General features: G+C 39.8%; 1 protein-coding gene across 1 annotated transcript in view; it reads right to left on the bottom strand.

Moving 5' to 3' along the window:
• Positions 1 to 14,562, bottom strand: part of ELP3 (elongator acetyltransferase complex subunit 3) — a 107,134-nt gene that overhangs the window by 58,062 nt on the left and 34,510 nt on the right. Inside the window, exon 8 of the mRNA XM_021072278.1 lies at positions 1,346 to 1,507. Coding sequence (XP_020927937.1) covers positions 1,346 to 1,507 — 162 coding nt within the window. The remainder of the gene's footprint in view (positions 1 to 1,345; positions 1,508 to 14,562) is intronic.

Genomic DNA, 14,562 nt, shown 5'->3' with positions numbered 1-14,562 from the left:
AAACTCATCTTCCTTCCAGCCTCACTACTACCCATCCCTCTTACCCTCATCTCCATTCAGTCACCAAACACTTCTTTCCAGGATATTATTTCTTGCTTAAATTGCTGTAATAGCTTCTTACCTGGTCTCCCTTCTAGACTGTTCCTCATTCACCCTCACACTGAGACCCCCATAAAGCGATGTTTCTAAAATGCAAATATGCTATTAGCACAACTCAGCTTGCGGCCTGTCCTTGGATTAAAGCCCAGACTCGCTGGGCTGACTCCTAGGGCCCTCTGCTTACCCTTTTCAGCCTCACCTCTCACCACTCTCCCACCTCACGCTCTGCACTCCAACCAAACAAAACCACTCAGATTCCCTAAATGCGCTATGTGCTCCTGTCCTCTGGAGTTTTCTCGTATTTTAATTTCTGCCTGAAACAATCTTCCTCTTCTCCACCTGACTTCTGATACTCTTCCTGGAAGTCTCAGCTTCGATGTCACTGTCTTCAGGAAGTTTCCCTGACCTTCGAGAGACCTTCCATCTCCAAGGCACCTCTCCAGCACAGCCTGGGTTACTGCAGCAGCTCAACCCACGTTCTGGTATCAAACCTTCCCCTACAAGAATGCACCCGGGTCAAGGTAAGCTTTCTCAAGTCAGAGATCCATCAGATTCTTCCTGTGCTCAAAAATATTTCATAGACCTCTATTAGCTCAAGGGAAGTGTTCACCCCCCTCAGCCTGATTCTTCTTGGTTGTTTCTAAGATGCTGACTTGTGCCTTTCTCTTTCTTCCATCTCCGAGCACCACCCTCCACCATGTCTACCGATTAAAATGAAGCAGCCTTTAAGGTCCAGCTCAACATATACTTCCTCCTTGAAGCCGGAATGTCATATGGCTCTATCGACCCTCCTTCCTCTCCTTCCTTAGACTCCCAAATGTCTCCAAGTTTATACCCATCACCTCACTAGCCTTTCTTTCACCACCCTGCCAACTGGCATTTGGTTTATAAGAACTAACCTCTTCAGCCTCATCCTGGCTTCCTTCTTGTTCAAACCTTTTTGTTTGTGCCTATTCTCCTTGGCCTTCTTTCTACTTTAAACTACCGACCCTGAGCCCTGCCTTCTGCTTTCCATATGGGAAAGGCTCTTTTGACGAGACTAGGAAGAGAGATGAGCATGTTTATAAGCCACTGGAAAAGAGCCAGCAGAGAAAGACTGAAAAACTCAAGGATGGAGAAATTAAGCAGATGGAAGAATGACCCTGGCAAGGAGGGGACCTAGACCTCTGCCTCAGACGGGGTGGAACACAGATCTAATCAGTGGGGGAGAGGAAGGCTTGTGCAAGACTATTTGCCACCGTCTTACCGGTTGGTATCTCTGGCCACGTCCTCATAGACACTCTGTACCCCAATCTCCAGCCTTGTACAGCCATAGGTCAGCATGTCACTCAAATGCCGCTTCATGCAGTAATCTGGTCTGGTCTCAATAGTAATCCCAACGCACTTGGTGAGGCTTCTCTCAGAATACCTGTTAAGCAAACCGAAGGTAAGCAACCTGATACAACTTCAGGACATTCGCTCTCATTTAAAGGACATCTTCCCCTTGTCTTCCCAGCTTTAGCCCAGTGGTTAAGAGCATGGGCTCTGGAGCAAGACCGTCTGAGTTCAAATCCCGGCTCTGCTACCTCCTAACTATGAAAACGGGGATGTTATTAACCTCTCTGTGCTCCAGGTTCATTATCTGCAAAATGAGGATAATAGTCCCTACACCTCCTGGGATGGCCGTGACTGAGCCAGCACAGTAATGCTATCATCACCATTATCATTATTATCTCCTGCAGGGTGCTGCAACCATCATCTCCTGAAAGCGGTGATTTCAACTGTGAAAACCCCACTTTCCAATTCCTAGCAACGATTTTTCATGTAAGTGAAAGCCAGCTGCATTATTATTTTCCACTCCATATTTTAGTCATATTAAATAAAACAAAAGAAAGTGGAGAGGCGGGGGTATTTAATGATCACAGGAATAATTCACATGAAATGTCTTCTACACACACAAAGTCTTTTTGCCAAACTTATTAATTTTTGCAATGACTTACAAAATTACAAATCACTTTTCTCTTTCACTGAAAACCAGGTATCAGAGTAGTGAGTACCATTTTATTTTATTTCATTGTATTTTATTTTTTTCTTTTAAGGGCTGCACCTGTGGTATATGGAAGTTTCCAGGCTAGGGGTCAGATCGGAGTTGCAGCTGCCAGCCTATGCCACAGCCACAGCAACTCAGGATCCGAGCCACACCTGAGACCTACACCACAGCTTGTGGCAATGCCAGATCCTTAATCCACTGAGTGAGGCCAGGGATTGAACCTGCATCCCCATGGATACTAGTTGGGTTCTTAACCCACTGAGCCACAAAGGGAACTCCATGAGTACCATTTTAGATTCAAGCAGTTTGAGTTAACAGCCTTCATGGTGGCCTAAAATCCAGAAAAGTAAAAAATGACTTGCTGAGTGGGCTCTTTGATGATGTGATGGGACATGAACTAGTATTTACAGAAGCCACTGTGGCTAGGGACTGTGCGACACTCTCCATACAGTGCATGCTCCCGGCAGCAATTTGCACAGCGTCTACCATCCCCATTTTACAGATAAAGAAACTGAAGTGCCTAAAGTGATTAAATACTTTGTCCAAGGGCACAGAGTTCAATTCAAGTCAGGATTTGAAGGTGGGTCTACCTGACTTCAAAATCCTTGCTGTGTGTTTCACTCTACCACACTGCTTGAACAGTTCAGCATAGGACATTAGATGTCTCCTCTTCAACTTCTAGAATGAAATAATTCTTCTCACTCTGCAACTGCTCAAACGTTCTAGAATGAAATAAATATTCTTGGTGCCCCCTTTCACAATTTTCTCAATGCCTTGGGTAGGATGAGAGAAGTCTTTTATTAACCATTTAATCTCCTTCTTTCCAAAGAAGTTCATATTTTTTCGTAAAAAATAAAAACATAAAACCTTCATAGTTTTCTAACTACTGTTCCCTTTAAGTTCATTCATTCAAAACTGTCAATAAAAACTAACTTATTTAAATGTTAATAATAATCATTAGTAAAAAGGTTAAGAATCACCTTAATGATTCTGAAGTCATTTACTCTAGACATTCAAAGCCTTTTGCACTATTACTGTACTTCTAAGGTTTTATATAGGATTACCAGAGGCAGCAAAAACTAAAGAACTAGTTCACAGTTACCAAATGATGAATCCTAAGATGAAAAAGGACTTGGATCTTATCACATCTTGCCTATGACAGGATACTGAACCACTTGGCTTCTCTGAGACAATCAGATCAGAAAGTCCCATGCCCTCAAAGAGGTAGGGACCAAGGCATGCATGCAGTAACAGCAGTCTGTAATGCCACAGGAATATACTCAACTCACCTTCTTGGAATACCAATTATAGTCTTTGGAGAAAAACATTATTTTTTAAAATTAAAACACTAATATATTATGGAGAAAGTAAACTGCATGAAGGTTAATTGGAAACAAAACAAAACAAAACAAAACCAAGAAGCAGAAAGTTATAAATGAGTGTATTTAACAAAGGGAGAGCATCTTATAACCAGGTATTCCAAAACTATATCATAAAACTATTAATTGATATTTCTATAAAGCACAGTATTTTTCTTTCTTCTTCTTCTTTTCTTTTTCTTTTTTTTTTTTTGCTTTCTAGGGCCACACTTGTGGCAGATGGAAGTTGCCAGGCTAGAAGTTCAATGAGAGCTGCAGCTGCCAGCCTACGCCATAGCCAGAGTAACACCAGATCTGAGCCACGTCTGCGACCTATACCACAGCTCAGAGCAATGCCAGATCCTTTAACCCACTGAGCAAAGCCAGGGATCAAACCCGAATCCTCCTGGATACTAGTCAGATTCTTAACCTGCTGAGCCACAGTGGGAAATCTATGCACAGTATTTCTTTTTTTTTTTTTGTCTCTTTAGGGCTGCACCTGAGGCATAAGGAGGTTCCCAGGCCAGGGGTCGAATCAGAGCTGTAGCTGCTGGCCTACACCATAGCCACAGCAATGCTAGATCCAAGCTGAGTCTTCGATCTACACCACAGCTCACCACAATACCGGATCCCTAAGCCACTGAGCGAGGCTGGGGATCAAATCCTGCATCCTCATAGATACTAGACAGATTTATTTCCACTGAGCCATGACAGGAACTTCCAAAGAACAGTATTTCTGAAAAGGATGCCATTAGGTAAGCAAGCCTGGCAGTACAATATTACCCCATGTTACTGAGAAAAACCATAGGCAACTGCGCAGATGGGAATTTGTCTAGAGGAAAGAGACGTTCACTAGCTAATCTCTGTTGCACAAATCATCAAAGCAGCACGCAAGACTGATAGAGAAAGCTGCTGCAAGGATGATAAGGTCTCTTCATAAGCAGTTAGAATATAGTACAGGACATAGAGAAAAACTTCATTCTCAAACAATAAGTTAATTCTATTTCAAAAACATCTTTCCTTGGGGTGGGGGGAGGATGCCATTACCTTTTACAGAAACAGAAATGGAGGAATAAAAAATAACTGAAGTTTTAAAAAGATATTATTTTCTATTTACAAAAGGCTTTTACTGTTATCTTCGCTTTAGAATTGTATTCTCTTCTGAAAAATAATTAAGCAGAAATTCTTACCAAATTTGAGCAAAAACAGTGGAGTATTTTCTAAAGGACAGAGTATAAGGTCATCTTATACAGTATAAGATCATTTTTAAAGGATTTTTTGTTAATGCTATATTTAGTCCTACATATCAATAAATCTTGCCTCCTCATTTAACACAGATGTGAAGACATCAATAGGATTGGTTTTTAAAATATGCAAATATGTGCATAAAGGCTTTTAATTTATCTAAGCAAAATATCTGAGCCGGAATTTTATGGCCTGCCATAACCTGCCATATCATTTAAGAGAGCCAGCCTTTAGTAATGAATTCAACCACCATACCTTTGGGGGGTAGGGAGAGGATGCAGACTTGTTATGTTCTTGGGCATTTAGGAAATGTACATTTTCCAACTCTAATCATGAGCTTTCAAGGAACAAAGTCAGGACTTCTGCCCAGGTTTTCTGATTCCAATTCCACTTCCCTTCTTGCGGCATTATGGGGTTATTTTATATAAGCCTATACTCTACCAGTGTGGGGCTATGTTGAATCCTATACTTTTTTATATGTCATAGGAGGGGCACCAACTATAAAAGATGCTAATGTGCTCTGTGAAGCGTAACTTAAGACAATAACTTATGTTGATAGCATTTTTTTTTTTTAAACTAGGGGGCATTTGGGTAGCAGGAGAAGATGGGACAATCACCTGGGAATACAAAAGCAAAGAAAAACCAAATGCTACCCAGTCTTTAAGACAAAGCTCAAATACATGTCTCCTCCCGGATATCTTCCCAGAGCCCTTCAGTAGGTATGTGTTCCCATCCCCAAAGTACCCTGCCAGTACTATGAATAGAGTTTGTCCTGTTATTTGTGGATATGTCTGTCTATCCACCTATACTAGAAGCTCCTGGAAGGCAGAAGGCTCATATATGTTTGGAGATAGGGGCTTCAGCAATAAAAATGCTCCCTCAGTATTAAGGGAAAAATACAAACATGAAAATGAATAAATGAATTAGGCATAACTGAAGATATAGAAGGTCTCTCTTTATTCCCACAGCAGCCTCTAGATAATTCTACTCTTGCAAGCAGTTAACCCTAGAAGGTATCTAACACTAGGCTGGGTATTCTACAGAAAGTAAAAGATACAGCAGTTCTTGTCCAAGAGATGCTCAACAATCTAGCTGTGGGATAAGACACACAGGTAAAACCAAGAACCACTTAAAAACAAAGAGCTAGAAGTGGCAGAAATGTAAGTGAATATAAATGATTTCTTACAAAGCATGCTTCTATTTCTGGAAGAAAGAAAGTGACCTATAAAGGTGACATCTATTATTACTACTTATTGTCCCCTCATACTAAGCTCCCCCTGCCAAAGGGGGACACAGAAGGAAGACAGCACGCCAATGTGCAAGACCCTTTATTACTTTCTATAAACTGGTTTTGATTCACTCCAAAAAGGCTGTGGCATCAAAGGACAGCTCTGATTACTGAGTAATATGCTGCAGTCCTCTCTAAAACCTCTGTCATTCATTAAGTTGGATGTGCCTTACATTACATTTCCTTTGTGAAATGTCACTGAAGGTCTAGGCCAAATTCCTGAGAGGCTTATGGAACCTTTCCAATGTGGACATCTCTCCACCTCAAACTCAACCTGCTCAAACCAAATCACAAAGAAAACAGTAACGGTATGTAGACAAAATATTGATTTTTATTACTCACAATGTACAAACTCTCTTCTGCAACTGCAGTCCCAAAACAAGTAAGCAGAATTTATAAGCTTCATTGGACAGCCGAAGGTTTGTTTGAATTGCCAAATAAAATCTGGGGTTACTGGTGTAATTCTTCAGTAGCAGCACCACAAAACACATTCTCTTTTTTGGCTATAATCATATCTAGAAAATATCTCAACAAAATTTTATGTTCTTTATAATGCTTGCTAATGACATTCTAACTTTAAGAATGATTGAGTTGGATGTTTGAGGATTTAAAAATAACATATTTTCCTTTTGTGATGGTGGTCTGGTTGTCAAGTTTGCTTTCTAGACACTGGCAGTTACGTCAAGAGGGTCTATAAAATAAGCTTTTGGACTTCATATTAAGATGGCGGACTAGAAGGACTGGAGCTCAACTTTTCGCCTAAAAACAACAAAATTTACAACCAAATGCTGAGCAATCTTCAACCAAATGGACCAGAAACTGTCAAAAAGATGTCCTACCCCAGAAGACAAAGAGGAGGCCACATCAAGAGATAGGAGGGGCAATTACACCATATAAGCAACCCCATACTTCCTGGGTGGGAAGCCCCACAGACTGGAAAGTAACTGTTTCACAGAGACTCACCCACAGGAGTGAGAGTTCTGAGCCCCACATCAAACTCTCATGTGTGGAGATCTGACACTGAGAGAAAGAGCCCCCTGGAGCATCCAGCATTGAAGGCCCGTGGGGCTGGTGCACAGGAGCTCCATGGGACTGGGGGAGGAGACCCCATTGTTAAAAGGCACACACAGATTTTCACCTGCACAGGGTCCCATGGGCAGGGCAAAGCAAAGTCTCCATGGGAATCTGGGTCAAACCTGACCACAGTTCTTGGAGGACATCCTGGGAAAACAGGGGTGAAAGTGGCTTGTCGTGGGGGAAGGACATTGGAAGCAAAGCTCTTGGGAATATTCAGCAGTGTGCCTTTCTCTGGAGGTGGCCATATTGGGAAAATCTGGCCCCACCCATCAGTGCTGAGAAGCCCCAGGGAAAACAACAACCCAGGTGGGATCACAGCCCCACCCATCAGTAAACAGGCTGCTAAAGACCCTCCAGGCACAGAGTGCATCTAATCCATCCAGAGACTAAGCCCCACCCACCAGAGGGATAAGAATCAGCTCTACCTACCAGTGGGCAGGCATCAGCCCTCCCATCAGAAAGCCTACAGCAAGCCCCTGTACCAACCTCAGCCACAAGGGGGGCAGACACCAGAAGTAAGAGAGGCTACAACTCTATTATCTGTGAAAAGGTCACCATACCAAAAACCTATAACAATGAAAAGACAGAGAACTATAACTCAGATGAGGGAGAAAGGAAAAACCCCAGAAAAACAGCTAAGTGATTAGGAGATTCTCAGCCTCCAGGAAAAAGACTTTAGACTGTTGATGCTGAAGATGATGCAAGACATCAGAAATAAACTGGAGGCAAAGATGGATAATTTAGAGGAAACAGTAAGCAAAGAGATACAAGATATAAAACTTAAACAAGAAGAGATGCAAAATACAATAACTGAAATAAAAAATTCATTAGAAGCAGCCAACAGCAGAATACAGGAGGCAGAAGAATGAATAAGTGTGGTGAGTTCAGATTAGTGGAAATTACGGAAGCAGAACAGAAAAGAGAAAAAAGATTGAAAACAAATGAAGAGAGTCTCAGATAACTCTGGGACACATTAAATGCACCAACATCCGTACTATAGGGTGCAAAGAGGAGAAGAGAGAGAGAAGGGACAGAAAGAATATTCCAAGAGATAATAGCTGAAAACTTCCCTAACATGGGAAAGGAACCACTCACTCAAATCCAGGAAGCACAATGAGTACCATATAAAATAAACCCAAGGAGGAACACCTGGAGACACTCATTAATCAAACTGACCAAAATTAAAGACGAACAGAAAATCTTGAAAGCAGCTAGGGAAAAGAAACAAATAACATACAAGGGAACCCTGATAAGGTTACTGGCAGAATTTTCAGCAGAAACGCTGCAGGCTAGAAGGGAATGGCATGATATACTTAACATGATGAAAGGAAAAAACCTCCAACCACGACTACTTTGCCCAGCAAGGCTCTCATTCAGATTTGAAGGAGAAATCAAAAGCTTCACAGATAAGCAAAAGCTAAGAGAATTCAGCAAAACTAAACCAGCCTTACAACAAATACTAAAGGAACTTCTCTAGACAGAAAAGAAAAGGCCAAAACCAGAAACAAAAATACCACCAATGACAAGGCTCACCAGTAAAGGAATGTATACAATAAAGATACGAAATCATCCACACACAGTTATGGCACCAAAATCAGAACTAGTGAGAGACGAGGGTACAAATACAGGACACTGGAGATGCACTTACAATTAAGAGACCAACAACTTAAAACAATCTTGTATATATATAGACTCTTATACCAAAACTTCAGAATAACTGCAAACCAAAAATCTACAATTGATACACAAGCAAAATAAGAAAAATCAACTCAAATACAACCCTAAAGATAGTCATCAAACCAGAAGAGGAAAGAACAAGAGAAGGAAAGAAAAAATAGCAACAAAAGCAAATCCAAAGCAATTAATACAATGGCAATAAAAACATACATATCAATAATTACCTTAAATGTTAATGACTAAATGCCCCAACCAAAAGACATAGACTGGTTGAATGGATAAAAAAACAAGATCCATATATATGCTGTCTTCAAGAGACCCACTTCACTTCTAGGGATACATACAAATTCAAAGTGAGAGGATGGAAGAAAACAGTCTGTGCAAATGGGAATCAAAACAAAGCTGGAGTAGCAATACTCATATCAGACAAAATAGACTTTAAAAGGAAGAACATTTTAAGGGGCAAGGAAGGTTACTAACTAATGATCAAAGGATCAATTCAAGAAGAAGATATAACAATTTCAAATATCTATGCACCCAACATAGGTTCACCACAATATATATGACAACTGCTAACAACCATAAAAGGAGAAATGGACAATAACAAAATCATAGTCAGGGACTTTAACACCCCACTTATAGCAATGGACAGATCATCCAGACAGAAAATCAATAAGGAAACACAGACCCTGAATGAAGCATTAGACCAGATGGACTTAATAGATATTTATAGGATGCTCCAGCCAAAAGCAACAGAATACATATTCTTCTCAAGGGCACATGGAACATTCTCTATGATTGATCATATACTGGGCTACAAATCAAACCTTGGTAACTTTAAGAAAATTGAAATCATATCAAGCATCTTTTCCGATCACAACGCTATATGACTGGAAATCAACAAGAAAAAAACTGCAAAAAACACAAACACGTGGAGACTAAACAACATGCTACTAAACAATCAATGGATCACTGAAGAAATCAAAGAGGAATTAAAAAATACCTAGAAGCAAATGACAACAAAGTTACAACACTCCAAAACCTATGGGATGCAGCAAAAGCCCTTTTAAGAGGAAAGTTTATAGCAATACAAGCGCACCTCAGGAAACAACAAAAAGCTCAAATAAACAAGCTAACTTTACATCTAAAGCAGCTCGAGAGAGAAGAACAGACAAGACCTAAAGTTAGTAGAAGAAGAAATCATAAAGATCAGAGCAGAAATCAATGAAATAGAAACGAAGAAAACCATACAAAAGATCAATGAAACGAAAAGCTGATTCTTTGAAAAGACTAACAAAATTGATAAACCCTTAGCCAGACTTATCAAGAAAAAAAGAGAGAGGACTCAAATCAATAAAATTAGAAATGCAAAAGAAGTAACAACAGATATCACAGAAATACAAAGGATCATAAAAGACTACTATATGCAACTATACACAATAAAATGGAAAACCTAGAAGAAATGGAAAAATTCTTAGAAAAGTACAATTTTCCAAGACTAAACCAAGATGAAATAGAAAAGATGAATGGACCAATCACAAGAACTGGAATTGAAACTGTGATTAAAAAATGTCCAACAAACAAAAGTCCAGGACCAGATGGCTTCACAGGCGAATTCTATCAAACATTTATAGAAGAGCTAACACCTATCCTTCTGAAACCATTTCAAAAGATTGCAGAGGAAGGGACACTCCCAAACTCATTCCATGAGGCCACCATCACCGTGATACCAAAACCAAAGATACCACCAAAAAAGAAAACTACAGGCCAACTTCACTGATGAACATAGATGCAAAAGTCCTCAACAATGGGAGTTCCCGTGATGGTCCATCGTTAACGAATTCAACTAGGAACCATGAGGTTGCAGGTTCAATCCCTGGCCTCGCTCAGTGGTTAAGGATCTGGCATTGCCATGAGCTGTGGTGTAGGTTGCAGATGCGGCTCGGATCCCGTGTTGCTGTGGCTCTGGTGTAGGCCTGCAGCAACAGCTCCGATTGGACCCCTAGCCTGGGAACCTCCATATGCCATGGGAGTGGCCCAAGAAATGGCAAAAAGACCTAAAAAAAAAAAAAAAAAAAAAAAAAAAGTCCTCAACAAAATACTAGCAAACTGCATCCAACAGTACATTAAAAGGACTGTACATCATGATCAAGTGGGATTTATCCCAGGGATGCAAGGTTTCTTCAATATCTGCAAATCCATCAGTGTGATACACCACATCAACCAACTGAAGAAAAAAAACCATCTGATCCTCTCAATAGACACGGAAAAAGCCTTTGACAAAATCCAACACCCATTTCTCATAAAAACCCTTCAGAAAGTGGGCATAGAGGGAACCTACCTCAACATAATAAAGGCCATATACGACAAACCCACAGCAAACATCATTCTCAATGGTGAAAAGCTGAAAGAATTCCCGCTGAGATCAGGAACGAGACAAGGATGTCTACTCTCGCCACTACTCTTCAACATAGTTTTCGAAGTCCTAGCCACAGCAATTAGAGAAGTAAAAGAAATAAAAGGAATCCAAATTGGAAAGGAAGAAGTAAAACTATCACTATTTGCAGATGACATGATACTATACCTAGAGAATCCTAAAGACTACCAGAAAACTGTTAGAGCTCATCCATGAATTTGGCAAAGTTGCAGGATACAAAATTAATACAGAGAAATTGACAGCATTTCTATACATTAACAATGAAAGATCAGAAAGAGAAATTAGGGAAGCAATCCCGTTTACCATCACATCCAAAAGAATAAAATACCTAGGAGTAAACCTGCCTGAAGAAACAAAAGACCTGTACTCCAAAAACTATTTAAGACACTGATCAAAAAAATCAAAGAGAACACAAATGCTCTTGGATTGGAAGAGTTAGTATTATCAAAATGACTATACTACCTAAGGCAATCTACAGATTCAATGCAATCCCTATCAAATTACCAAGGACATTTTTCACAGATCTTGAACAAAATATTTTAAAGTTTGTTTGGAAGCACGAAAGACCCAGAACAGCCAAAGACATCCTGAAAAAGAAAAACGGAGCTGGAGGAATCAGGCTCCCCAGCTACAAAGCAACAATCATCAAAACTGTATGGTACTGGCACAAAGACAGAAATATAGATCAGTGGAACAGGATAGAAAGCCCAGAATTAAACCCACACACCTACAGCCAACTAATCTATGACAAAGGAGGTAAGAATATACAATGGAGAAAGGACAGCTTGTTCAATAAGTGGTGCTGGCAAAACTGGACAGCCACATGTGAAAGAATGAAATAAGAACACTCCCTAACACCATACACAAAAATAAACTCAAAATGGATTAAAGACCTAGATATAAGACAAGACACTATAAAATTCTGAGAGGAAAATATAGGCCAAACACTCTCTGATATAACTGACAGCAACATCTTCTCAGATCCACCTCTCAGAGTATTGACAATAGAAACAAAAATAAACAAGTGGGAGCTAATCAAACTTAAAAAGTTTCTGCACCGCAAAGGAAATCCTAAACAAAATGAAAAGACAACCCACAGAATGGGAGAAAATCTCTGCAAATGAATCAACTGACAAGGCATTAATCTCCAAAATTTATAAACACCTTCTGCAGCTCCACACCAAAAAAACAAACAACCCCATCAAAAAATGGGCAGAAGATCTAAACAGACAGTTCTCCAAAGAAGACATACAGATGGCCAAAAAACACATGAAAAAATGTTCAACATTACTCATTATTAGAGAAATGCAAATCAAAACCACTATGAGGCACCACCTTACACCAGCCCAAATGGCCATCATCCAAAAGTCTACAAACAATAAGTGCTGGAGAGGGTGTGGAGAAAAAGGAATCCTATTACACTTTGGTGGGATTGTAAATTGGTGCAACCACAGTGCAAAACAGTATGGAGATTCCTCAGAAAACTAAAACTAGAACGACCATTTGATCCGGCAATCCCACTCCTGGGCATCTATCCAGAGAAAACCATGACCCGAAAAGACACATGTACTCCAGTGTTCATTGCAGCACTATTTTCAATAGCTAAGACATGGATACAACCTAAATGTTCATTGACAGAGGAGTGGATAAAGAAGATATGGTACATATACACAATGACTATTACTCAGCCATTAAAAGGAATGGAATACAGGCATTTTTAGCAACATGGATGGACTTAGAAATTATCATGCTGAGTGAAGTCAGTCAGATAATGAGACACCAACATCAAATGCTTTCACTGACAAGTGGCATTTGAAAAAAGGACACAATGAACTTCTTTGCAGAACAGATACTGACTCATAGACTTTGAAAAACTTATGGTTTCCAAAGGAGACAGGCTGGGGGTGGGGGGATGCACCAGGGTGTGGGATGGAAATTCCATAAAATTGCATTGTGATGATCATTGTACAACTATAAATGTAATAAACTGAGTAATAAAATAAAATAAAGGTTCTGCCCAACACAAACTGATCATATAGAGAGGAACAGAGTTCTGATTTTTAAATGAGTTAACCCTATGAAAAACTAACCTGTTTAACACAGCTTAGAGTCTAATCAAGGACCACGCTAGCTGACAAAGTTTAAGATAAATGAATAACAGCTCCTGATATTTTGGGTTTTGTTTCTTTCATTAGTTGACAGGAATGCTACCATTTTACACTCCTAATGAGACAGCTGAAGAACCAACAGCAACACAGTACTATAGAAAAGAAAAAAGCAATCACGGTTATTACACATTCGTTTACTATGGTATTCATGTTCCAATTTAAAGGCTATACACATAAATGCATTACAGAAAAATTGTCATTAGCAGAAAGTGACTGCCAGATGAAAAATAATTTTCAAACACACATTTTAGATAAAGATTCTCATTCTAAGAGAAATCTTCAAACCACAGAATATTAGAAAAAGAAGTAATTTTAGAGATAATAGTCCTACTCCTCATATTTTATAAAAGAAACTAAAGCGCAGAACAAATAAGTGGCTTAAACCAGATAATAATATAATAACAGAAATAAGCCCGAAATCTAATTCTTAAATTATAATGCTGGTTCTTTCCACTACATTCATCTAACAACATATACTAAGTACCTTCTCGCTTCAAGGCATTGTGCTAGACATATGGGATTCTCTCTCTTAAGACATTCCCTATTAAAGGATATAGAAAAAATGCATCATACAGGATTAGATAATGACAGCACTAACTAAAACCATTACTCTTGGCCTCTGAAAATCAAAGTAGGGGGATGACTAAATTGATGGATGCAAATACAATCATATCATAATTATGTCAAATGTTAACAGATTAAACACTTCAATTAAAAGGCAGACACTGGAGTTCCCGTCGTGGCTCAGTGGGTTGATAAATCCGACTGGGAACCATGAGGTTGCGGGTTCGATCCCTGGCCTCACTCAGTGGGTTAAGGACCCAGCGTTGCTGTGAGCTGTGGTGTAGGTTGCAGACGCGGCTCAAATCTCGGCGTTGTGTGGCTGTGGTGTAGGCCGGTAGCTATAGCTCTGATTAGACCCCTAGCCTGAAAACCTCCATATGCCAAGGAAGTGGCCCTAGAAAAGGCAAACACACACCACACACACACACACACACACACAAAAGGAAGATATTGTCAAAATGGATAAAAATACAAGACTCAACTACTGCAGACTACTATCTGTAAGAAACCAATTTTCAATAGAGAGACACATCTGAATGGAAAGTGGATAGAAAAAGCTAATACATAGGGAAAACAGTAAGCACCAGAAGGCTGTAATGGCTGTAGTAACATAAAAAAAA

Source organism: Sus scrofa, chromosome 14, assembly GCF_000003025.6.
Source record: "Sus scrofa isolate TJ Tabasco breed Duroc chromosome 14, Sscrofa11.1, whole genome shotgun sequence".
In the NCBI taxonomy this organism is placed as follows: domain Eukaryota; kingdom Metazoa; phylum Chordata; class Mammalia; order Artiodactyla; family Suidae; genus Sus; species Sus scrofa.
This window is presented reverse-complemented; position numbering and strand designations above follow the sequence as displayed.